The sequence below is a fragment of the Hippopotamus amphibius genome, chromosome 2 (assembly GCF_030028045.1).
Source record: "Hippopotamus amphibius kiboko isolate mHipAmp2 chromosome 2, mHipAmp2.hap2, whole genome shotgun sequence".
Classification (NCBI taxonomy): domain Eukaryota; kingdom Metazoa; phylum Chordata; class Mammalia; order Artiodactyla; family Hippopotamidae; genus Hippopotamus; species Hippopotamus amphibius.
Genome location: NC_080187.1, coordinates 84,891,122 through 84,918,700, shown reverse-complemented (window position 1 = coordinate 84,918,700; position 27,579 = coordinate 84,891,122). Strand labels below are relative to the sequence as shown.

Genomic DNA, 27,579 nt, shown 5'->3' with positions numbered 1-27,579 from the left:
TGTCTACCTCCTGACCTTAGAGGCATTCTAAAGGAAACAAATATCTTTGGGGGAACCTTAAAAAAAATCACAGGATAGAAATGTTGGGCAGAAATGTCAAGTTGGAGGATTACACACAAGTATAAAGAATGCATCTAACAAATAACCGAAATTTATAATGCTATTTTGCCTCCCAATAAAAACTGCATTTTTAAATTTTGAATAGAAAAACAAACTCTGCTGCAAAAGCCAAGGTAAGAGGAGGTTCTTAGGATAATGGCTTGTGGTAGGGAGAGTCTGCCATTAGAAATTATGTGCATTTATACCAGCAACAAACAGTGAGTTGCTGGAGGCCTCTCTGAAAGTGTAGGGGAGCAAAACCTTGGCAACTCGCATAAGGAGCCCTTGTCTAAAGGAAGGCAAAAATCCCTCCTTTTGTGTAGCTAATGCAAACGCGAGCGGCTAAGAAACGCCAACCACCGTGGGCCCTTAATTGCTCAAATTATCTCTGATGGCCACCTTAGCAAAAAACAAACATGTACTTGGGGGAACCACACTCTGCCTTTGCCCTTCAGCTGCCAAGCCCTACTGCTGCTTCGCTGAAAAACAACTGCAAGTGTGTTCATGACCCTGGGCCGCATCCATGTGGTTGCTTCTGTTACTGCGGAATAGATCTGTCATTCTGTCGTTTGTCATTTTCTGAAGTTGTAAGCACCAGGGATCCTAGAATTTGCATCTCAGATCTAGTTTGTGCTGCTGTCTCCATCATCCTGGTCCTCAGAAGCAGTAGCCGGGCCGGGCTGCCTGAGCTTGAATCCTGATTCCCTTGTTTACTAGCTGTGTGATTTTGGACAAGTTGTTTGACTGGTCAGAGCCTCTGATGTATCAACCTATAAAATGGGAAAACTGATAGTACCATCTTCATAAGGTTGATGTAAATAATACACAAGTTTAGATATGTATCCCGCATCTTGGGGGAGCTTAGCCCTGACTCCTGCTGGAATAATGCAGAGCTAGGGCTTCTAGAATCCGCAGTGCTGGCTTCTGTCATAGGGAGCAGCCCCATTCTCAGCACCCATGTGCCCAAGTCCTGGGAGACTTGGATGTGATGCAGGTGGCATTGACATTAGTGTGAAGCCTGGCAGGAGGCATTCTAGGCCATGACTAATTAATCATTTAACTTCTCCAGGCCTCAACTCCTTGTTGTTAAAAAGCAAATAATAACAGTTATGTTTCTCACAGGACTGTAGAGAGGCTTAAAGGAGGTAACTCATTTAAAGCAACTAGCACGGTACCTGACTCATTGTAAACACTGGTAACGTTAGTAATACTATTGTTATTGGCAATAGTACGTGATGTCAGCTGGATATGTTACAGTCACATCATGGCTTGTGGCTTATGGCAAAGGGTCTCTCTGCTCCACCCAAGGCCAGGAACTAGCCAGATACAGGCAGAGTGACAGGGACCACATTCCAATAAGCTGGACTTTGGGCAGAACTCCAGCACTATCAGAAAAACAAAGTGGGAATTGGGAAACCAAGCCTGAAATCTAAAATCCAGTTATAAACACAGGCCAACCCAAGTACACATGATGCTGGGCAGAGGGCAGAAAGCCTAATTCCAGCCTTCAGGGGTGGGAGGTAACCTTCTGTCTCCTGGCTGCCCTTGGTCAGGAGTGAATTGCAGGAACTTGGGAGGGTCTAGCCTGAAGCTGCAGGGCATCACTGTGACCTGTCAATTCCTAGTGCCTTCTCTGCAAGCAGGTTTTGGCCGATAGTAACAGGAAGGTGGAGAAGAGCTCAGAGGAAACAAAACAGTATAGAAAGAGAATTTGGGGGGAACCAGTCTCCCTAACATTTTGGCCATGAGCGCAACCATGAAGCTGACACCTGAAGCCTAGAAGCTGAAAGAAATCATAGTGATCATGTTTACCATTCTCTATATAAAGGACCACGGATCCTTTAGCCAAAACCATTGGGGCAGATGTGCTTTAGAATTCAGAATTTGGGGCATTTTACAAATATGTTAGGATTATTAAGACATTACGTGTATAACATCTGTGGTAAGTTCTGGGGGAAAATACACCATAATCCAGCAGGCTAATATTGCTGCAGCAAAATGTAGAAATATTTACATCAAGTGAGATGTGGCCTGTCAAGGCATCATGTCAATTCAGGTCCAGCTTTGTTACCAAAGAGCTTGTGCCACACTGAAAAAACCTAGTGGTGTTCAGAGCTTTGGGGGAATTTTGAAATTGGGGTGGGTGGTTGTTTAGAGGACACAGCTGAGATGTTGACCAAACAAGTGATGAATCCAAAGGAGCACACACAGTTCACTGGGGTTCCACTCAGCTTGAGTCCCTTCATCCTTCCTGAGCATCTGCCGTGTTCCAGGCACTGTCCTAGGCACCAATGTCACAGTTTGGTTTCCTAGGGCTGCCATAACAAAGTAGCACAAATGGGGTGACTTAAAATAACAAATTTATTCTCTCAAAGTTCTGGAGGCAAAAATCAAGTCCAAAATTATGATGTCAGCAGAGTCATCATCCCTGAAACACATGAGGGAGAATCCTTCCTTGCCTCTTCTGGCTTCCGGAGTTCACTGGCAATCCCCGACATTCCTTGGCTTGTAGATGCATCACCGTCATCCTTGTCTCCGTCATGATGTGGCATTCTCCCTGGGTGTCTCACTTCTTATGAGGATGCCTGTCATTTTGTTTTATTTGTTTGTTTGTTTGTTTTTATAAGATTAATATAGTTGATCTTTATTGTTGTTCTGATAGTTCTTTTATTTTTTATTTTTTGGCTGCGTTGGGTCTTCATTGCTGTGCTTGGGCTTTCTCTAGTTGTGGCGAGCAGGGGCTACTCTTCATTGTGGTGCATGGCCTTCTCATTGCAGTGGCCTCTCTTATTGAAGAGCATGGGCTCTAGGCATGCGGACTTCAGTAGTTGCAGCACACGGGCTCAGTAGTTATGGCTTGCAGGCTCTAGAGTGCAGGCTCAGTAGTTGTGGTACACAGGCTTAGTTGCTCTATGGCGTATGGGATCTTCCCAGACCAGGGATTGAACCCACGTCCCCTGCATTGGCAGGCAGATTCTTAACCACTGCACCATCAGAGAAGTCCCATACCTATCATTTTGGATTAAGGACCTACCCGGAGAAGATACAAATCAACAGAATTAGAAATGGAAAAGGAGAAGTCACAACGGACACCTCAGAAATACAAAAGATCATGAGAGACTACTACAAGCAACTGTATGCCAATAAATTGAATAACCTGGAAGAAATGGATAAATTCTTAGAAAAATACAATCTTCCAAGACTGAACCAGGAAGAAATAGAAACTATGAACAGACCAATCACAAGTACGGAAATTGAGGCAGTGATTAAAATCTCCCAACACACAAAAGCCCAGGACCAGATGGATTCACGGGCGAATTCTATCAAACACTTAGAGAAGAGCTAACACCTATCCTTCTCAAACTCTTCCAAAATATTGCAGAAGGTGGAACATTCCCAAACTCATTCTACGAGGCCACCATCACCCTGATACCAAAAACAGACAAAGATGTCACAAAAAAAAGAAAATTACAGACCAATATCACTGATGAATATAGATGCAAAACTCCTCAACAAAATACTAGCTAACAGACTCCAATAACACATTAAAAAAATCATACACCATGATCAAGTGGGGTTTATCCCTGGGATGCAAGGATTCTTCAATATACGCAAATCAATCAACGTGATACATCATATCAACAAATTGAAGGATAAAAACCATATGATCATCTCAATAGATGCAGAAAAAGCTTTTGACAAAGTTCAACATCCACTTATGATAAAAGCTCTCCAGAAAATGGGCATAAAAGGAAATTACCTCAACATAATCAAAGCCATATATGAGAAACCAAAAGCCAACATCATTCTAAATGGGGAAAAACTGGAAGAATTCCCTCTAAGAACAGGAACAAGACAAGGGTGTCCACTCTCACCATTATTATTCAACATAGTTTTGGAAGTTTTAACCACAGCAATCAGAGAAGAAAAAGAAATAAAAGGAATCCACATTGGAAAAGAAGAAGTAAAATTGTCACTCTTTGCAGATGACATGATATTATACATAGAAAACCCTAAAGACTCTACCAGAAAACTGCTAGCACTAATTAATGAGTTTAGTAAAGTAGCAGGATACAAAATTAATGCACAGAAATCTCTTGCATTCCTATATACTAACAACGGAAGAGCAGAAAGAGAAATTAAGGAAACTCTCCCATTCACCATTGCAACAAAGAGAATAAAATACCTAGGAATAAACCTGCCTAAGGAGGCAAAAGATCTATATTCAGAAAACTTTAAGACATTGATGAAAGAAATCAAAGACGACACAAACAGATGGAGGGACATACCATGTTCCTGGATTGGAAGAATCAACATCGTGAAAATGACTGTACTACCCAAAGCAATTTACAGATTCAATGCAATCCCGATCAAATTACCAATGGCATATACTACCAACTGTAAAATAGTCAGTGGGAAGTTGTTGTATAACAAAGGGAGTCCAACTCGAGGATGGAAGATGCCTTAGAGGACTGGGGCAGGGAGGGTGGGGGGGACTCGAGGGGGGGGAGTCAAGGAAGGGAGGGAATACGGGGATATGTGTATAAAAACAGATGATTGAACCTGATGTACCCCTCAAAAAAAAATTAAAAAAAAAAATTACCAATGACATTTTTCACAGAACTAGAGCAAGAAATCTTACGATTTGTATGGAAACGCAAAAGACCCCAAATAGCCAAAGCAATCTTGAGAAGGAAAAATGGAGTTGGTGGAATCAGGCTTCCTGACTTCAAACTATACTACAAGGCCATAGTGATCAAGATAGTATGGTACTGGCACAAAAATAGAAAGGAAGACCAATGGAATAGAACAGAGAACTCAGAAGTAAGCCCAAACACATATGGGCACCTTATCTTTGACAAAGGAGGCACGAATGTACAATGGGAAAAAGACAGCCTCTTCAATAAGTGGTGTTGGGAAAATTGGACAGCAACATGTAAAAGAATGAAATTAGAACACTTCCTAACACCATACACAAAAATAAACTCCAAATGGATTAAAGACGTACATGTAAGGCCAGACACTATAAAACTCCTCGAGGAAAACATAGGAAGAACACTATGACATACATCAAAGCAAGATCCTTTTGGACCCAACTCCTAAAATCATGGAAATAAAATCAAGAATAAACAAATGGGACCTCATGAAACTTAAAAGCTTTGGCACAGTGAAAGAAACCATAAACAAGACTAGAAGGCAACCCTCAGAATGGGAAAAAATAGTTGCCTATGAAATAATGGACAAAGGATTAACCTCCAAAATATACAAGCAGCTCATGCAGCTTAATACCAAAAAAGCAAATAACCCAATCCACAAATGGGCGGAAGACCTAAATAGACATTTCTCCAAAGAAGACATACAGATGGCCAACAAACACATGAAAAGATGCTCAACATCACTAATCATCAGAGAAATGCAAGTCAAAGCCACAATGAGGTATCACCTCACACCGATCAGAATGGCCATCATCACAAAATCTGGAAACAACAAATGTTGGAGAGGGTGTGGAGAAAAGGGACCTCTCCTGCACTGTTGGTGGGATTGTAAGTTGGTACAGCCACTATGGAAAACAATTTGGAGGTTCCTTAAAAGACTACAAATAAAACTACCATATGACCCAGTAATCCCAATCCTGGGCATATACCCACAGAAAACCATAATCCCAAAAGAAACATGTACCATAATGTTTATTGCAGCACTCTTTACAATAGCCAGGACATGGAAGCAACCTAAATGCCCATCAACAAATGAATGGATAAAGAAGATGTGGCATATATATACAATGGAATATTACTCAGCTGTAAAAAGGGATGAGATGGAGCTATATGTTATGAGGTGGATAGACCTAGAGTCTGTCATACAGAGTGAAGTAAGTCAGAAAGAGAAAGACAAATATTGTATGCTAAGTCACATATACGGAATCTAAAAATGGTACTGATGAACTCAGTGACAAGAATGGGGATGCAGATGCAGAGAATGGACTGGAGAACTCGAGGTTTGGGAGGGGACGGGGGTGAAGGGGAGGCTGGGACGAGGCGGGAGAGTAGCACGGACATGTATATAGTACCAACTGTAAAGTAGATAGCCGGTGGGAAGTTGTTGTGTAACAAGGGGAGTTCAACTCGAGGATGGAAGATGCCTTAGAGGACTGGGAGGGGCAGGGTGGGGGGAGGGAGTTGGGGGAGGGAGGGAATACAGGGATATGTGTATAAAAACAGATGATTGAACTTGGTGTACCCCCCCAAAAATAAATAAATAAATAAATAAAATTAAAAAAAAATAAAAAAGGACCTACCCTACTCTAGGATGACCTCGTCTTAAGTGATTACATCTGCCAAGACACTACTTTCAAATGAGGTCACATTGTGAGGTACTGGGGGTTAGGACTCCAGCATATCTTTTGGGGAGATACAGTTCAAACCGTAACAAGTGGTAAACCAAAATAGGCATAGCCCCAAGCTCTCATCAAGATAAGATTACAGGTGTGTTCTAAAGAAAACATACAAATGGCCCACAGGTATATGAAAAATGCTCACTGTCACCAATCATCAGGGAAATGCAAACGAAAACTACAATGAGATATCATCTCAGAGTTGTCAGGATAGCCATCATCAAAAAACCAGTGTTGGTGAGAATGTAGAGAAACTGGAACCCTTGCACACTGTTGGAAGAAGTACAAAATGGTACAGCCACTGTGGAAAACAGTATGGTGGTTCCTCCAAAATTAAAAATAGAACTATCATATGACCCTGCAATTCCACTTCTGGATATTTATCCCCCAAAATTGAAATCAGGACCTTGAAGGGGTACTAGCATTCTCACATTCATTGTAACACTCACTGTTCTCAGTAGCTGTTTCCAAGACGTGGAAACAGCCTAAATGCCCATGGACAGGTAAATGGGTAAAGAAAGATGTGATGATACAGCCAGTATGGAGAATAGTATGGTGGTTCCTTAAAAAACTAAAAATGGAATTACCATATGACCTAGCAATCCCACTACTGGGCATATACCCAGAGAAAACCATAATTCAAAAAGACACATGCACCCCAATGTTCATTGCAGCACTATTTACAATAGCCAGGTCATGGAAGCAGCCTAAATGTCCATCAACAGACGAATGGCTAAAGAAGATGTGGTACATATATACAATGGAATATGACTCAGCCATAGAAAGGAATGAAATTGGGTCATTTGTAGAGGCATGGATGGACCTAGAGACTGTCATACAGAGTGAAGTAGGCCAGAAAGAGAAAAACAAATATTGTATATTAATGCAGAATCTAGAAAAATGGTACAAATCAACCAGTTTGCAAGGCAGAAATAGACACAGATGTAGAGAACAAACATATGGACACCATATGACTTGGTCCATCAGAGTTGCTTTCAAGATAGCTCGCCCATGCCACTGGCAAGTTGGTGCTGACTGTTGGTGAGCAGCCCCAGTTCCTTTGCATGTGGACTTTCCTCCAGATTGTCTCAGGGTCCTCATAACATGGTTGCTACTTTCCCCCGGAGTGAGAAATCAAAGAGAGAGAGCCAAGTGGAAGCTACATCCTTTTTCTGATTTAGCCTTGAGAGTCACATAGCATCCCTTCTGCCTCATTCTGTTCCTTATAAGAGAGTTGGTAAGTTCAGCCCATATATAAGACTCCATCTTTAGAATGGAGAAGTGACAAAGAAGGTGTGGACATATTTTTAAAACCAATAGCTCCACAACATTTTAAAGCTTGGAATTTACCCAAGCTGGGATCTAAAAATAAGTTTATAGACATTCATACAGGATCTAAAAGAATATATTCAACCCAGCCTCTCATCTTTTATTCATTTAAAATTTTATGAATGTTTTTAGGACAGTTTTCAAGGTATTTCCTGAAGATAAGATGATACAATAGAAAGTACAAAGGCTTTGGAGGCAGACACACCAAAGTTTGAATCCTGGATTCACTACTTACGAATTATGGGTATTTGGGCAAGCAGCCTCTTGGATTCTCAGATTCCTTCAACTTTAAAATAGGGGAAATCAGGAGAGCCTATCTCATAATGTTCTGGAAGTAATTAAATGAGATAATGTGTGGAAAGTGCTCACTGTGATGGTAGGCCCTTCCATTTGCTCATTTGTTAAAAAAAAAAAAAGTGTTAACCACATACATTAACTATCTGGAAGGAGCTATGATAAACCCTGCAAGAGATACAAAACTGACTGAGACATAGACTCTGCCTTTGAGAGGTGTGTATTCTAGTAGCATCCCTGACAGTCAGAGTAACTGTAATACAGCTGAGAAAATGTTCAGTGTCTGGAGCAGATATGGATACAATCCTTTAGGGATTAAATTCGGATGTACAGAAATGGAATAAATTTTGCGGGTCAAGGGAAAGAGCAAAAGTACTCCAAATTAGGCGTAACAGCTTGAGTAAAGACAGAGCTAGAAAACTAGGGGGCATGAATCTAGAATAAGGAAGTCCTTCATTACAGATATGGCTTAAATTTAGGGTAAGAAAGGAGGTTATGGAATTAGGGATTGGAAAGGTCATTACTTATCAGAGCAGTAGGAAAAGATTGAGAGAGCTACACTCAGTTTTACAGCCTGAGGAAAAACATTAAAGCTGGAGACTTTTAAACCAATTTTCAGGGCTGGCTACCAAAGCTAGGCAGGCCTAGCTACTGAAGGATCTACTTGCCATGCTTTTCTTGGCTACCTCCTGTTTGTAGAATCTTCATGCCTCACTTTGTACACAGAACTTTCTTAAACTCATCATTAAAGAACACGTCTCACTCCAAGGCCAAACAACTGAGTTTTTACTTTATTACTCCCATTTTGGAGGCTGCATCAACAGGGAAATGCAGTGAGATTGTTTTTGTAGGCCCTTAGCTCACTATAAATGTACTTGTCAAGACTTGGCCATTTGGAATGTCCATCATGCACTTAACTCATCTGTGTATTTGACTTCCTTTTCCAGATAATGAGCTGCTCTCTCCACTTTTTCCTCCTCAAGAAGAGTGATCTATTTAGCAACTCTCACTTTTGTTAAATTCTCCAGTCCCAGGCAGTGATGATATTCATATATAAGACAGAGACGTTTCTGTGCTATGATAGAAGCTTGAAGGAAGTTGGAACCGGCAACCTTTCATTTTGAAGCCAAAGAAAAACAAGCACAAATGTTTCCATCTTGCTAAGATTGAGGGCTAGAGAGAGGAGCAGAAAGCCTTCTTCTAGACCCGCTATTCAGCATGTGGTACCCAAAGCCTTTATGTGCTCAACTTATATCTTATCTAACATACCCTCTTACTTTGATGAAGCTGATACATTTCATTAAAATAGACAGGGTTGTGACCATTCTTGGTGATTTTGTAGGTAAAGGTTGGATGTTCCATTTTATCGCCCTCTTTGTTTACTCTAAATGAATTCTAGAGCATGAAGGGAGAGGATGAGTTCTAGGCTTGGGGTAGAATTCCTAGTCAATCTTGTGCTGGAACTTCCTAAATACCCAGGTAGGTGTTTTTACTCCATTAGGCAACACTTGATATCATGGGAACTATTCTCTACACAGGTGCTCAGGGTATCCTCCTCCTCTCTCACTCTGATTTCTTCCCAGGTGGGGAATTGGCAAGTGGAGTCCATGCAGTCTCACCTGTGGGGTTGGCCTGCAGACCAGAGATGTCTTCTGCTCCCACCTGCTTTCCAGAGAGATGAATGAAACAGTAATCCTGGCTGATGAGCTGTGTCGCCAGCCCAAGCCCAGCACAGTGCAAGCTTGTAACCGCTTCAACTGCCCCCCGGCCTGGTACTCTGCACAGTGGCAACTGGTGAGTTCCGGGGTTACTCGGTATTGGAGTTTGGGTTTGCAGCAGTGATTGAGGACAGGGGAAGTGCTCTCTGAGGGTGTTGTCCCATTAAAGGAATGTTCAAGACCTGCTCATCCCTCCTTGCTTAGTACTCCACCAACCGTGTTCAAATCCAAATCTTTTCGTTACAAATACCAAGCTCTTTCTACTGTACCACCCCCGGTGATCTCCAAAAGCAACTCAGGTGACCCATCTTTTAACCTGAACATATTCATGACAGAGTTTTCACTGAACTAAGGAAAAAAATTTTTTAAATAAGGACTGTTTGATGGGTAAATTTCCATAAAGCTGAATTTTCTGAATGTGTGCTCTTTCTAGTTTTTTGCTGTTTAAAATTCTAAGAGATGAAGATACTAGACAATGGATTTTCTTTTTTTTTTTTTGACATAATTTCCTTAGCAAAATAGAACATTAGAAGTCAAGTCAATTACAGACTTTTAAAATTTTCCTGATTCATGGGGAACTATTGCTTTAAAGCAGGATTGGCAGACTGTTGCCCAAAGCCAAATCCGGTTCACAACCAGTTATTGTAAATAAAGCTTTATTGGAACACAGCCACACCCGTTCTGTTATGTATTTTCTGACTTCCTTGCATTAGAAAGACAGAACTACTTGGTTGTGACGGAGACCATATGGTGCACAAAACCTAAAACATTTATTCTGCCCCTTTACAGAACAGTTTGCTGACCCCGTTCTAAAACATATATTATAATAATAAAAACACAGTTATTTTATCCTCATAACCTATCTAAAATTAATATATATTTATCAAACTTAAGTAAACTTTTTGCATGCCTTTAAAAAACACAGGACTTTAGATTGATCACTTGGATAAAATCTTATTGTACACAATTGCCTCCCTATTAGAATATCAGATGTAGTTTTAAAGTAACAGCAAAGGTCACAAAAAGGAAGCCTGAAAGGTGAGGGGGACATACATCCCAGTTTTACTGAAACAGCTTTTCACTCCAGAATCATAAATGATGTGGTCATCCGACTGAGAAGGAGACAAGAAGTCAGCCTTGGTGCGGAGACAGGCAGCTGTCATTTCCACGCATTCTCTATGCTTCTTCACAGCCAGTGGGCAGAGCTCCTTCCTTCTTCCTTCCCCTTCTCGGGGCTGTGACTTAGTCAAGTGTTCAAAGAGTCCAATAGGAATGAGTGAGCAAAACACTAACGTATAAAACATCTAGAAACAGACGTGGACTGTATATATCTTTTTAGAGCTTAAATGTATATGGCTAAGTTCATAAATTCCATGCTACTGTGTGATGGTTTGTGGAAGTCAAGAGAATGTCATATACTTTGAACATCTGTGTACCATTGTTCTGTTAAGAAATATATATTGTTACACACCTAATTGAACTTAATCCTCACAGTAGTCCAGTGAAAAGTAGATTTTAGTGTCTTCATTTTAGTTATGGATTATATAACTGTGGCCTAGGTATGGTTTTGCCCAAGGTCATAGAGCCTGGTCCAGAACCCAGGTCTTTTGATTTCTGGTGCATTAATACTTTTACCTTTAACTATATTTCGGCTTCATACTGCACTACTAACCCATGATAACACTAAGAAAAGATGAGGAATCAGCCCAAATCAACCTCTACTGTTGAAACTAAGTCCCTGTATTAGTAGTTTGTGTTGCCATTAAGTACCTGATAAGTTGTGGGTGAAATATTTATTGAATAATAAAATGAATGACTAGATCAATAGTACCACCCACAAGTCCTGAAATGTTTTACTTTGTATCCTATTGATAGGTTTGTTTCGTGGTCGTAGGTCATAATATTGACTGTGAAAGTCAGTGAAACACCAACCTCTTTCAGAAGCCACACATGCTGCTGAATAATGGCAGTAACCTATGCTGTTCTTTCAGTTTTTAGAGCACATGCATATACATGACCTTTTTTGGTCTGTTGCCAACACTACCATGCCCACGTCTGGTGGTCCTAGTTGCGGCAAATGGGGGCTACACTTCATTGCGGTGTGTGGGCTTCTCATTACAGTGGCTTCTCTTGTTGTGGAGCATGGGCTGTAGGCACTCAGGGTTCAATAGTTGCAGCTCCCGGCTCATTAGTTGTGGCATATGGGCCCTAGGGAGCTCAGGCTCAGTAGTTGTGGCTTGCAGGCTCTAGAGCACAAGCTCAGTAGTTGTGGCACATGGGCTTAGTTGCTCCACATATGTGGGATCTCCCCAGACCAGGGATTGAACCTGTGTCCCCTGCGTTGGCAGGCAGATTCTTAACCACTGCACCACCAGGGAAGTCCCCAGTGGACTTCTAAAGAGTCAGTTACTCTTCCATTTTCCATCGACCTTGGGCCTGTTAAAACCTGAATTTATTTTGAAAACTTCTTCTATTTCCTTTCATTAGGGAGAAGCTTTTGAGACGAGTTGGATTTAAGTCCATTTTTCAGATCAGGAAAGTAATAGTAAACAACTCTTTAAAGTTTAACCAGTAAATTACTGACTGTACTTTATTAGTATACCTTTAAAAAGATCTCGTTTCATACCCAATACATAATAATTGTGAAAAAATATTCAAACATAGTAAGAAATAAAGAACTCGGAGAGTGAAAGCCACTAGGGATTCTATCTTCCAGAGAAAAATCCCTGTTAAACATTTAGTACGTAGGAATTCTTGGTCACTTTTAAGAATCTCTCTGAATGTAGAGGAAACAATATGCTATTCTTCTTATATCATTTCCTAGAATCCTACTTCTTAAGTTTTTTTAGGCAAAATCAGCTATTACTGACCATCTATTAGGAGAGAGGAAGTCATTGTTTGTGCTTATGGAATAAGTCAGGAGAAATGTAAGCGTCTCCCGGCTAATTGGCTGTTGTCCTAGGACACCACTTAGTTAAGACATCAGCTATAGACCATCCATTTGCCTGGGTAGCACTCTAGTCCCTTGACAGTCCTTGCTGGGACAGGGGAGACCTGCAGTGGTGCACTTACATGGTCTTTTTCATTTAGCTGCCTGGATGCACCAGGAAATAGTGCTGAGGTCTCCAGTTCTTCAACAGCCAGTTTACAGTCTTTTTTCATATGAAAGAAAAAGAGAGAGTGGATCAAATGCTTCATTTAAAGGAAGACAGATAACAACCTGATGGACATTGACCTATCTGAGGGGCGAAACACCCCCTCCTTGCTTTTTGAATATCGGGCTGCCGCTCACCTCATGTGTATTACATATGATTTTCTTTCTCGGGGCCGGGGGGGGGGGGTAACCCATAAATCATGTAAATTATCATTTACCAGCTAAGAATGCAACCTCCTTCGTCCTTTGTAGAGCATCTGCCTGACAAAGAACAAGCAGCCAATACTTACACATTCTACAGATCTGAGGAGACTAGTATGGAGTCCAAGGATTTATGTTAACGTTTTAGTTTAAAAGCAATTAAGCAGAAATGAAACACAAATCTAATTTCTAATCCTAGCTTTGGTTTATAGAGGGCCATCTTCATTTCAGTTCTGCCTCTTACTACTGAATCCCTTGCTTTTCATCTTTGGTCTTATGTGACAGACGCACTTAACATTTATCTTTACCAATCTAGCTACAATAGCTTCTTGAGTTTTTTTAGTTGGCTTTTTGAACATGTTTAGTACATTAGTCTCTTGAATCCTGTCTAATTTATTAAATATACACACATCCTCTTCCTCCTCCTCCCCCTCCTTCTCTTCATCATCATCATCTTTGGTGTTGGCTGTATATTACTTTTTTAAAGTTTTTATTGAAGTATAGTTAATTTACAATGTCGTGTTAGTTCCTGGTGTACAGCAAAGTGATTCAGTTTTATATATACTTTTTCAGATTCTTTTCCGTTATATGTTATTACTAGACATTGAACATAGTTCTCTGTGGTATACAGTAGGTCCTTGTTGTTTATCTGTTTTATATATAACTGTGTGTATCGGCTAATCCCAGACTCCTAATTTGTCTCTCCCCACCACCACCCTGCTAGCCCCTACAGTAACCATTTTCTATGTCTGTGAGTCTATTTCTGTTTTGTAAATAAGTTCATTTGCATCACTTTTTTAGATTCCACATAGAAGTGATATCATATGATATTTGTCTTTCTCTGTCTGAATTCCTTCACTTAATGATACTCTCTAGGTCTATCCATTATATTACTTTTTATACATCTCAGGAGAGACTGTTTTCACAACCAGGGTGTTACAGCACCATGATTGAGAACCACTGTTATAAATGCATAAGTCACTCTGAGACAGCTTGATCATGACAGTCTTCTGCTAGGATTTTTTTTCAATGACTCTCCATTGCCATTGAATAAAGGCAAATGGCTCCGTCAAGCCTTCATCCCTCTGGACGTCTGCCTCTGCCCAGCTCTGACGGTGGTTCTCCCATCCCTGCTTGTACATTCCTTCTGCCCACGCTTCTCCCTGCCCCCCTGCAGTTCCCCTCCCCTCTGCTTGTTGAAGCCAGTAGGAGTCCCACCTCTCCCAACAGGACTCCTCTACTATCCTCCCGCTCTGCAGTCACATGGCATTCACGGTCAGTGCTGCTCCTTTAACAGTCACACACCACCTTACCTGGCGCCTTCCCATGACTCCTGAGTTACACCGCCAGGTCAGTAACAGCAGTGACCCAGTCTCAGTGAGACCCCACAACACCCGTGCAGGTGTGTGAAGCATAGACAATGGTGCCGAAAAGATCCATGGCAAGTGTGCCTCTTCATTTATTGAGCACTTGATACACTTCAGGAGCTGCTTCTCATTCTAAAAAGAACAGCACTTACTATGTCAAGTGCATTCGAGGCCCTTAATTTTATATTTAACTCATTTAGTCCTCACTGTCCTTAATGCGATAGCTACTCTTATGATCCCCATTTTACAGATGAGGAAACTGAAGCACTGTGAGGTTAACATGAATTCAGATTTTATGTAGTAGAGCTCATTCTACTGCACTTCATTTTCTTTTTTAATCCCTACGGCAACCCTTTGAGGAAACAAGGCTCAGAGAGGCTGTGATTGCCCCGGCTCACATAGCCACTCAGTGGAAAAGTATTTTCTGTGTTCTTCAGAACCCATTCTCTTTTCCACTCTGCAGAGCATCATTCCCAAAACCTCTTTACCATTTGCGTTAAAGTGTTAAATTGTGAGGAAATCTGATATTAGCCCTACCATCAGCAGTTTACATAAAACTCAGTTTCTGTTGCCTTATCCAGGGCAGTTAATCTGTATATGTTTCCTATTGCTGCTGTAACAAATTACCACACACTCAGTGGCTTAAAACAACATGAATTTATTATCTTATAGCTTGGGCAGTCAGAACTCTGAAATCAGTTTCGCTTGGCTAAAATCAAGGTATTGGCAGGTCTGCTTTCCTACTAGAAGCTCTAGGGGAGGATCTGTTACCTCACCTCTTCCAGCCTCCAGAGGATTCTGGCTTCCTTGGCTCATGGCCCCATCCTCCAGCTTCAAAGTGCTTCACTCCAATCTCAGATTCTGTCCTTACACCCTCTCTGTCTGACTCCAATCCTCCTGCCACCCTCTTATAAGGACCACTGTGACTACATCCGGCCCACCTCAATAACCCAGGTAATCTCCACATCTCAAGACGTTTAACTGAATCCCCTCTGCAAAGTCCCTTTTACCATGTCAGGTCACATGTTCACAGGTTCCGGTGATAAGGACATAGATATCTCTGGGGTCATGACTCAGCCTATTACAGTCTGCTAGATTGTGGTCTGATGAGCCCTAATAGTCTCCATTAGCACAAAATCCTTGAGATTAAAAGTCTGCTTTCTACTACTATTCCTCTTGCACTATTTATGAGCTCTGTATACATCAATCTTCTTTGTTTTTATTCTAAAAGTTAACTTTAAAACAGAAATGAGAAAAAAAAAGGAGGAAGATTAAAGAGAAATGAATGAGAGAGTCCACACTGAAGCATCATTTATATTTCTCTATATTTCCTGTGTTTTATGTGCAGAATTGCATCCACCCACTGTACACACATATTGCACACATCTGTGTAGAGACTGACACAATCACCACAGCCTCTATTTTCCCCCCTTGCTTAAAAGTGTGATTATGTGGCCATTTCCCTGTAAACATTTTTTTTTTTTTAAATCAGGGTTACAAATCAAAATGCCTGTAGTTTAGCTGTGTAAAAAGATATATGAGAGAAGAGTCCCTGCTGGTAATATTCAGGGAAAAAAAAAAGAATTTTAATGATAACCATAAATGCTTGAGAATTAAATTTTTCATTTTCTAGATTCAAACACACCACACAAAAAAGAATGACTTTGGTCTGGATTAGAGGGCTGAATTCTGGCAGAAAGAGTCAATGTAGTCATCAGTTTTGTTATATACCAGTGACTAAAATGTAAATCCTCACGAGTTACACACCATCTTTATTTAAAATGTTGTATCCAGGGAGGAAAAAAATCTATTGGGATATTTATCTTACTTTTTAGTAGCGTATTTCATAAAGAAATGGATGCTTGATCCTACCTCTAGAAGCAACAACTAATGTCAGCAAAACAGAGATCAGAATTCAAATTTCACACGTGAAGTGTTTTTGTTTTTATTTATTAGCAGAAAACTCTTTAACAATTGCTCTGAATTTTAGTGGGTATTCTAACCCATGCTTCACATGGTAACAAGAATGTTAAACCCTGCACACCCCTTGTGCATCCAGCGTTGAGAAAGCTTAATTGATATTAGATGAACAAGATAATTTCAATCCACAAAATGGCCTGTAGAGAAATTCTGTTCTTATTTAAGAATTTTGTTTAGTGAGTGAGATTCCAGTCATCGTGTTGTTTTGTTTGTTTGTTTGTTTGTTTTTCTGAGTCTTCCTTCAGTTTGACTCAGTTTTGATCACTGTTACATACTAAGCATCCTCTCTAACTGCCCTTTGAACCTCTCAATCTCAGGTATTGCAAAGTTATCTCAAATTTCGAAGGTTTAACACCAAGCTCAATAACACACCTACCTGCCACCTTCCCCTGCAGACCTGGTCTTCCCTTGTGGAGGAAGACCTTGTGCTCTAGGTGACACCACTGTCTAGCCTGTTCTCCAGTGAGAAACTGGAGCCATCTCAGTCCCTTTTGTCCTTCACACTCAGTCAACACTCAAGTCCTGTTGATTCCACCTCCTGTATCTCCCCAAGCCCCCTGCTCTTTTCCTCTCTCATCCTCCTGCCCCTGCCTTGGTTCCAGCACTCGCAACTAACCAAACTACTGCAAACAGCCTTTTATTGATACTTGCCCTCCCTGTGCTGTCTCGCCCAACTCTGATCTGATGTTTCCCAAGCTGGTATCAGTGGTTCTTTACTACAGGCCCTCTGTCAAGCCTTTAAAATATTAATATGTGCTCAGAACCCCCAAACAGGGGTACGGCATGCACTTCATTTAGACTTATTTGAGTAGGAAACCATTTCTCCTGGCACACGTATTAATATCTCACAGGGTGGTACTCTTTGGAACCCATCGGACTTTGCTGCCTGAATCATTGCTACAAATTGAATCATGTTACCTCCTACTTTCGAACCCTTAATGACACCCCACAGTCTTAAGAGTATGTCCAGTTATGTCCAAGGCCCTTCACTGTCTGCTACTCATCTGCCTTCTCAGTCTCCTTCCCCAACTACACGTCCCCATGAACCCTAAGCTCTGCCTTCTCAGGACTCCTCAGAGGTGTGTGAACATGCCGTGTTCCTTCATCACCTCTGTCTGTGCACACGGGGTCAGATTCTGCCAGTGCTCCTATCTCCCTGGCCAACCCCTTCTATGTCACTCCCTCTGCAAAGCCTTCCCCAACTTTTCCATAAAGACTTGATTGTACTCTCCCCTGTATTCCCTCTTTTGTAAAACTGATCACACTTTGTAGTAAAGCGCAGTGACTGGACTGCAGATACCTGAGGTGTAGTGACCATTTTGTAGTCATCTTAAGTCCCCAGCACCTAATACAGTGCCTGGCAGTCAGCAAGTACTCAGGAAATGTTTGATGGAAGAATGAATGAGCGAATGAAGAAAGGAATAAAATGAATTAGAAGCTTAAAGCAGAGCACATCATGTTAAAACTGGCAAGTTGACCTCAGAATGTAGACAGCACTTTGTATTGGGCTCAGTGTATGACTTGAGGTACCAAGGAAATGAACTCAGCTTTCAGTGAACTGAACTGTCAACATAAACCAAAAATGTCAAAAGAGGCAGAATTTATGAACGTGCAGATCATGGGAAATCTTTAAAAATATGGGACACTCAGGCAATTGTATTTTTGCATAGAAACATAACTTTTACATGTTCCTCATATTGTATTGTTTTTACTTTTCTTATAAAACTAATGAATCCATGACCTTATATCATGAAATATGCATGGCAACAAGGATAAGCAATATGAATGCTATTTTTGGTTATTTTTCCTGTTTATGGCATCTATTTTAAAACAATACCCATTACCAGAGATCTACCTCTTCATACCACAGTATTATTTTCCATGATGATTCATAAAGCAAACATTTTTCATTTCTTTTTATTAAATTTCTCTTGCTGCTCCTTTCAACATTTTTTCTCCTTTGCATTCTGCCTCTCACATCAGAACCTTCAGCCTCACTAGGTAACCTCGACCTGTTCACAAAGTCGTTACAGACTTTGCAACCTTTATTAATTTCAAATTTCATCTTCCACAGTTTTTTTAAAAATTTGAAAACCACCTTTACATCAATGTACACAGCAGGGAAACCTTTTGAGCAAAGATGAGACAAGCATTTAAAAGCCAAATCCCTGAAGACGTTAACCCAGCCAGGGGGTTGTCTGCCATCCCTGGAGGGTCAAAGCACCCAGCAGAGTACGCACTTCATCTGGCTGAAACCCGCCGCTGACCGACTTAGAAGCAGCTTCTGGCTAATGATAAAACAATCTGATAAAAGGTGGATGTTCAGCCCATCAGCTGAATGTTTGTTTTGCATCTTTTCAACATCTGGCTTGCTGGCTCTTTCGTTCATCCAGTCATCAGTTCAGCAAACATTTATGAAGTGTACACTCTTTGCCAGACGCTATACTAGGCACTGGGGAGTAGAAAGATGAATACGTTCCCTTTCCTCAAAAGTCACATAATCCTGTGTGCACACAGGGAGGCGGAGGCAAATAGCAGGCCCATAAACAAGCCGCCCTGATAGGGGATGCGCGCTCCCCTTCCAGGTCACCGTGGGGTGGGACGTGGCTTACATGCCATGAGGCAGAGGGGTTAGCAGAGGCTTTCCTGGAGAAGTGGCCTTGAGCTGGGCCTTCAAGGATGTCTTGGAAGTTTCTGGATGGACAGAGAGGTGAAGGGCATTGCTGCCAGAGTGAACGACGTGATCAAAGGCCTGAGCAGAGGAGGCCTTTGTGTGCCCAGGGAAGGGCAGATTGTCCACTGCAGCTAAAACACCGGCCCAGAGCAGGTCGGCAAGGGACGTGGCTGGGAAGCTCAACGCAGTTCAGAGTGTGAGGACATCCTCAGGAGCCTGACTTTAACCTTGGGTGTTGAGAATTTCCTGCAAGTTTTCTGTGTAGATCAGACTTCAAAATAACAAGCCGTTTTTTTGTTTGTTTGTTTGTTTGTTTACTTTTCTTGTACCTCTTTTGTCATCCTGTTGTCACAGAATTTCATAGTGTTGGGGGTGGGAATCCTCTGAGGGTCTGTCCCTTAAATCAGGTCCTATCTGCAAAGTGATAACCCAGTTCTGCTATTTTAGGTGAGTGGTCACACTCTATAGTACATTTTGTTACATCTCTACCCTTAAAATACAACCGTTTTTATCCACTTCCTTAATTTGAAAGAGAGAAAATTGACCTTCATTTTTCAATATTGCCACATTCAGTAAGGTACTTAAATCTGAGAGCTTTTCTTATTCAGCTTCCTGTTTATTCGGGGAGCATTTATTCAAAGTGAATGGACACTCATACACCCTGTAAGATACTCCAAACAACCACCGGCTCTAACAGGCTGCTGTGGGTCCCAGCTTTTCCCCTCCACGTTTATTTTATTCCCATTGGAAATGGTGGAGGGGCATTCATTTGGAGAAATGGTTCTCAATCCTGGTTGCACAGAATTACCTGATGGGTTTAAAACCACTTTTTTAACGTAAAAAATTAATGTCTGGGACATATCTCCCAGAGTTTAATGGATCTGAGATGGGGCCCGGGAGTCAGGACTTTTTAAAAGCTCCCAGGTGGTTTTGAAGTGCGTTAGAATTGGCACCACTGAATAAGAGGGTGACAGCTGGGCCACAGCAGCATCCTAACTCTACTCGAGAGCACTGTGTCACCATCCTAACCTTGACTCTGGGCACACACTCTCCTTGCGGTTCTGAGTCCAGCCCACTGAGCACATACCCCCATGAGTTCTGAGAGGCCACTGCTGCAGCACAAGAAGCTCTTACAGCACAAATGCTCAGCTTTGTACACCCGGGCCTAATTTCTCAACAAGCACAAGGGCAGCAGATTCAAGAAGAGGGACTATTCGTGAAGAAAGCAGAGACCTCTTTCGAGTTTTTACAATAAAATCCACCCAGCACAGAGTAGCCATGGTTGATAGATGAGCTAGGTTTAGATTTTTTTTCTTTGTTCTGTTTCTTAGCGTTTGTGCCTATGCCTCCTTTTTTAATTTTTAAAAATTTTTATTTGATTTTTAAAGCTTACTTTCCGCTTACAGTTATTAGAGAATATGGGCTATATGCCCAGTGTTGTAAGTACATCCTTGAGCCTTCCTCACACCCAGCAGTTTGCAGCCGCCACTCCCCCACCCCGTGTTGCCCCTCCCCACGGCTGGTAGCCACTGGTGTGTTCTCTATATCTGTGAGTCTGCTGCTTTTTTGTTATATTCACTAGTTTGTTGTATTTTTTCAATTCCACATGTAAGTGATATTATACAGTATTTGTCTCTCTAGCTAGGGTTAGATGGGCTAAGAATGATAGGAAACCCAAAGTCACAATGGCTTCAGTACAAGAGAAAGGTGTTTCTCTCTTTTACGAACACAGAGTCAGTATGGTGGCTTCACAGCCAGGAAGATAGGCTGCTTCCATCGTTTTGCCTATCACTGTCCAGGATGGAAGGTTGCATTTTAGACATTGTGTTCATATTCCAGCCGGCAAGGAGGAGACGGCAAGGGGAAAATGCCACACTCTCTTTTTGTGGGTATTTCCCTCAACTTGCACACAATCTCCCACATATATCCCTTTGCCCAGCACTTAGTCATAAGGCACCTTCAAAGGAGGTCAGCAAATATAGTCTGTATGCCAAAAGGTCATGTACCCAGCTAAAAACTGGGAGTTGCTCTGCTATTGCAAGGGAAGGGACAAAGTCTTGGAATAACAGCCTTCCGCACCCCCCTCATGCAACTGGATGATAACTGTTAAATTATATGTAAACGATGTGTTTGCTTGGGGTCCTGCTGAAAACCACTAAAATGAGGCAATTTTTCTCACATCCCAAATTTCCATGGCTCTTGCTCCCACTGCCCTAAAAAACACCACTCCTGTAAGAAACGTGTTCCAGGGAGTTCTTCAGAAAACCAAGCCTCAAATCTACTGCCCCTCCAATAGGGTAGAATGGATGTTTACACTTAGAGAGAGAGGAAGGGCTGCCTTCTCTGCAGATTAGTTCCTCCAGATTTACACGGATGGCAGGAGCTCTCTCTTGTTCATTCTGGAAGCAGCACAGATTATTTTCACTGGATCATGAATATGTTTAACACGCTATTATATAACCTTTGAAATTAGTTGTCTTGAGTGACTGCAAATCATAGTTTAGAAGCCACTTTCTAAGATTTAAAGACCCTTGAAATTCCTGGATGCTCTAGTTAAATATTTGAGATTGCGTGGAGGGTGTAGAACTTACTACAAACTTATTTCAAGGAGAGGAAGCAAAATCCCTTGGGCTGGGTTTTCTTCCTTTTCTTTTTTTTTTTTTTTCCTTTTCTTTTTTTTCACTCTTGACTCAGCCAAGGCTAAGGTAGGAACTGGCAATCAAACACGCTACTGTCCTATGTGGGATCTGCTTTCTCTTCCTCCGCCAGTGTTCCAGGACCTGCGGAGGGGGCATCCAGAAGCGCGAGGTTCTTTGCAAACAGCGCATGGCTGATGGCAGCTTCTTGGAGCTTCCCGAGACCTTCTGTTCAGCCCCCAAACCAGCCTCCCAGCAAGCCTGCAAGAGAGATGACTGTCCCAGCGAGTGGCTGCTCTCTGACTGGACAGAGGTAGGTATGCTTCTCAGAAGGAGATAATGAAAGAGGCTTAAGGAGGAGAAGGCACCCAAACTTAGAGATACAGAAGGCGAGAACAGAACAAAAGAATCCTCCTAACACTGTGGAACAGAGTTTTGGTGGTTTTTTTAAAATTGTTATTGGCATACAGTTGATTTATAATGTGTTAGTTTCAGGTGTACAGCAAGTGAATCAGTTATACATGGAGCAGGGATGGGAGTTACGCAGCCAGCCCTCACTCAACAGTCAGAAGCAGGGAATTGTAAATGGGCCCTTCGTGGAACAAAACTAGGCCTCCTTCACTTGTACTCTCCGGGCCCAGGATTCTACTCAGAACACGAGGTTCTTCCTCTGCCTTCACTCCCACCTTCCTGAGCCCCCTGCATCTCATACTCCCAGATGTTTCTGGTCTCTCCTCAGGAAAGGCAAAGCCTCTCTAGTTCTTCTCTTCCAAGTTACTGGACAATGAGGCACACGATTTATTAGGAAAAAAAGGCCAAGGAAATCCTGCCTCTTTCCTGTCAGTTTCCTGGCTCCAAAACATCAACAGCTTCCCAGCAAGAGAAGTTGATTTCCCCCATCGTCCTGCATCTGGGGAGATGACTGCATCAGTGTTACTATTCCTGACTTACCTCATACGTTAGGGATAGACCCCCCAACTAACCTACTTCTCTAAATCATTCCTACTCGAACACTAGCATGAATTAGTTCATTGACACCCAGCTTCAACTTGCTTTCAGCCTCTGTTCCTTCTTTGACTTGCCTACAACTCCCCCAGCTTCATAGACCTTTGTGTCTTCCATAGAGAAATCCCTTCAAAAGTATTGCCTCGCAAGCAGACACGGCCAAGAACAGAATTACAAGGCCTGAAGTGAAAATCTCTGTGTCCCAACCAGGTTCAAGACCCTCCCCTTTCTTGCATAGAAGCATCTGAATTGGCCTTGCTGATCTCACTGCCTCCTTTGTAGACTGTCCAACCCACAGGACAGAGCTGTTGCTGGTTAAAGTACATCACAGAAGCCTTTGTTTCCCCAGAGGGGAAATCTGCCTCTGAAAATTAAGATGCCACGTCTTTCAACCTGTGTTCTGAGAATTCTTGCCCTGTGTTTTATCAACCCATGTAGAGGTCATCAGATGGTGCCTGCAAAGGGCACTGCAATTGAGAGGTAAACCACATCACCACAGATTTTGTAATTTGGCAGTAAAATTGCCTTCTGATGGTAGCTCCCCGCAAATGTCTCAGAACAGAAGGAGCAATGGTTGTTATTTCATCTTTTAGAAATAATTTTGTTTCAGAAGGATAAAAGATTAAACGTGTGGAATGAGCATATGTATATGCACATGCGTAAACATGTCAGTGACAATTTTTCCATGGAATGTTGTTCTGGGGTATGGTATCACATATGAAAAATCATTAACAAAACTAGCAGTGCAGGCAAGAGCCCTGATGTATTTGCCAAGTAAGTGGCTCTAGATAAAGACTTCCTCCCAGGGGTGTATCGTAAAAGGCATTGCTCTCCTAAGTCTGTCGGTGATCATCTTGCATGAGTGGGATGCTGAGAAAGGGACTTGTGTGTATTGGAATTATCCTCCTGGAGTTTGTGGCCTCTGGGACAAACTGTGTCTCTGTGTGGGACGCAGAGAGGATTTGAAGGAGGGATCCTTGTGATGAGGCACTAAAGAAAGGAGACTGCTGCATTGAAATCCCATGGGTCCCTTTAAGTAAAGGAGACCTGTAGAACAGTATCACGTAGTTAAGAGTTCAGACTCAAAGACAGGCAAACTTAGGTTCGAATCCTGACTCTGCTCCTTACTGGCTGTATAAACTTAGGCTAGTTACTTAACACTTCTAGGCCTTAGTTTGCTTAACTGAACATTGGAGATGATAATAGTGTCCACTAACGTGGTTATTGGGAGGCTTAAATTAAATGATGCATATAAAGTACTTTGTGCCTAGTAAAAGTTAACCCTTATTATGATGATGACTTTCTTCCATCCCTCCTCACTGTCAGGAAAAGGAGAGGAAATAAAGCACTTAACTTGACTGGCTGGACCCAGGATCATGGCCGAGGCCTCCCACAGGCTTTGCTGGTCTTCCTAGGAGGAGGAAATTACATTTTGGGAACTAGGAATAGTTAGCCTTTATCCAAGGAATGTTCCTAGGTTCTGCGTTATCTGAATTGGTGAATGGAAATTCCAAACATTGAGAAGGGGCTGGGAATGATGGGATTTTAACCCCGATTCACTGGGGTTCAACTCAAGCTGGTGCCCAGCAAAAGTGCTCCTGGGATGTTCACAGAGGTTCCAGTTGGCCCTGTCATCCCAACAACCCTTCCCTTGGCCCTCTGGCTGGGATGCGACATGCATTCCACACACACACACACACACACACCCCGCCACACACACACACACACACACGACTCCCCTTGGAGAAAGGAAGACCTGATGATCTGTGGGTGTTTTTCATCCTCAACTATCTGGGCTTAATCTCATGGTTACTGCACAGAATCCCTCAGAGACAGAATTAAGCCAACGTTTTAAAACACTTCAAATAAAATTACTTTCAGATTCTGTTCTGAGAAAAGACCTCTCAAAAGACCTTACTTCTTTTCCTTAAAAGAAACAGTTGCATCTCTGAAAGAGATGGCTATTCAATATTTTAAGTCATATTTTTATGGAAATTTCTCCTTCCCCAAAATATAAAAGAGATTAAAGTCAGAGTAGTCAATTTTAGAGGTGGAAGGAACTTAGGAGATCCTATAGCCTAGTTGTTGTTTTAAAAATTAAAGCCACAAAATCTTTTTTTCCACTGAAATGTTACTATGAAGCCAGAAATCTAAAGCAGAAGAAGTCAGAGCTGTTTTGGTCGGAGTGCGGGTAGGGGTCCCAGATCTCCAGGGGTTGGGTCTCCAGATTGCCTTAGAAGTCCCTAAATCACTTCCTCAATGTAAAGAACACAGTTTGAAAATCCCTGCTCAAGTGTAGTTTCCCTGTTTTAGAGATGTGGAAATTGAGTCTAGAGAAAGAAGTAGACTTGATCAAAATCATAAACTCATCTTCTGACACAGTCCATTTTTCCATTTTTCTCCTTGGCAGCACTAAAATGACCAGGCTTTTAAAGTTTCCAGGCTCTTTAGCCCCATCCCACCTGACCCCTGGATTTGGGGCCGTCATTTACAATAAAATAAGGGATGGATGGAACCTGGGATCCACGATCATCAGGGAACAAAACAGTGGGCTTGACTCTCATCCCCATTTTTTGCATCTTAAATGTTTTCAGGGTGGTGGATATCACAGTGCATTGCATGTAATAGTTCATTTCCATGGGCTACCATATAAAACTTGAACACATGAGATAATATTCTCTGGTTTCTACTGTCATTTTTCAAGTTAACGTGGCACGCTGCCATGACCCTAGTTCACGCCTTTATCATCTCAAGACTGGGCTACCGTGGCAGCCTCCTTAACTGACATCCCTGTCTGCCATCCATCTCCTACTCCCATCCCTCCTAGACACTCTTGCCAGATTAACCTTCTCAAAACACCTCTTTCATCATTTCACTCCTCTCTTTAATGGCTCCTCCTTGCCTTATGGACCAATTCCAAACCTTCTGTCTGAAAATTAAAAGTCTCCAACATCTGGCCCCAAACTACCTCTTGAGCTCCTGACACTCTCCACTTGGCCCCTCTGTACAGTCAAACTGGTTTAGCTCTGCCCGCAAGCCTGCCTTGGCCTTGCGCACTGAACTCTTCTACCTCGATTCTGGATATTTCCCTGCCTCCCATGCTCACCCCTGGTTCTCTAAACCCATCCAGACTGAACCATCTTACAGACTAGGCCAGGGAATCACTAGTATACCATAAGCATTCACCAATTGTTAGCATTAATATTATAATATTTCACTTGACTTTTAGTTTTATATTTTTACTAAATTCTTTTATTGCTATTTAATTCTTTAACTAGCTTTATTGAGGTCTAATTAATGTACTATAAAATTCAACTTAGCATAATGTCTTCACGGTTTATCCATGTTGTAGCACATTATCAGGACATTCCTTCTTATGGTGGAATAAAATATTCCATTGTACAGATATACCACATTTCCTTTATCCATTCACCAATTGATGAATATTTGAGTTGTTTCCACTTTCGCCTATTAAGAATCATGTTGCTGTTAAACTTAGCATACAAGTCTTCATTTGGATGTATGTTTTCATTTCTTTTGGGTAAGATACCTAGGAGTGAAATTTCTGGGTCATATGGTAAATGTATGCTTAACTTTTTAAGAAATCATCAAAGTTTTTTCTAAAAGAGCTGTACTATTTTACATTCCCACCAGCAATATAGGAAAGCTCTAATTTTTCCACATCTTCACTTATAATAATAACACTTATTGTCTGTCTTTTTGATTATGGAAATTCTAGTGATTATAAAGTGGTATTTCATTGTGGTTTTGATTTCTACACTCCCTTATATACTATTTCATTTTAACAATGCATTTGGATTTCTTCTCATTTGATGACATCCCCTTGAGATTAGGAGCCATCTTGCACATCTTTGTCCCACAGCATTTTTTTTAAAATTTTTATTATTAGTTAATTTATTAATTAATTTATTTTTGGCTGTGTTGGGTATTCATTGCTGCAGGCGGGCTTTCTCTAGTTGCAGCAAGCGGGGTCTACTCTTCATTGTGGTGCCCGGGCTTCTCATTGTTGTGGCTACTCTTGCTGTGGAGCGCGGGCTCTAGGCACGTGGTCTTCAGTAGTTGTGGCACACGGGCTCAACAGTTGTGGCTCACGGGCTCAGTAGTTGTGGCTCGCAGGCCTTAGAGGGCAGGCTCAGTAGTGGTGGCGCACAGGCTTAGTTGCTCCGCAGCATGTGGGATCTTCCCGGACCAGGGCTCGAACCCGTGTCCCCTGCATTGGCAGGCGGATTCTTAGCCGCTGCGCCACCAGGGAAGTCCCTCCCATACCATTTAGTACCCCACCTCAAACAAAGTAGGTGCAGAAGAATTCTCTGATACTTGACATTAAAATATTAGAATTCATTGGTAAAGGAAGGAGAAAGGATTTATTGAATGTCATTTTTGTGTGTGAAAATTTAAAATATATTCTCTCATTTAATTCCCAGCCTTGCAAAATAAGTATACAAAGTGGTAACAGACAGTTTAAGTAACTTGCCAACTAATGAAATACTGAGGTGGGATTTGAACATAGGACTCTATGACTCTGTAACTCTAAAGCCCAGGCTGTAAAAGTAAAAACAGGTGAGATATCCACAGAAGACCTGAGACTAGAAAATCTGAGTAGAATGCAGCTACAATGTGGATATGTCTTCCCACATTGTTACATAATTAGTATCTCTCAGTTGCTATTGCTTTTCCAAGCAACTTTTCTCATATTTTGGTGAGTTTGCA

General features: G+C 41.7%; 1 protein-coding gene across 9 annotated transcripts in view; it reads left to right on the top strand.

Annotated features, from left to right (window-relative positions):
- ADAMTSL1 (ADAMTS like 1) overlaps positions 1-27,579 on the top strand; it is a 953,154-nt gene that overhangs the window by 792,237 nt on the left and 133,338 nt on the right. For all 9 annotated transcript variants that reach the window (XR_009051238.1, XR_009051237.1, XM_057720944.1 and 6 more), the window contains 2 exons: positions 9,697-9,907; positions 21,977-22,156. Coding sequence is in view for 7 of the 9 variants with exons in the window: in XM_057720944.1 (XP_057576927.1) it covers positions 9,697-9,907; positions 21,977-22,156 (391 nt within the window). In the remaining 2 variants the exon portion in view is untranslated. The remainder of the gene's footprint in view (positions 1-9,696; positions 9,908-21,976; positions 22,157-27,579) is intronic.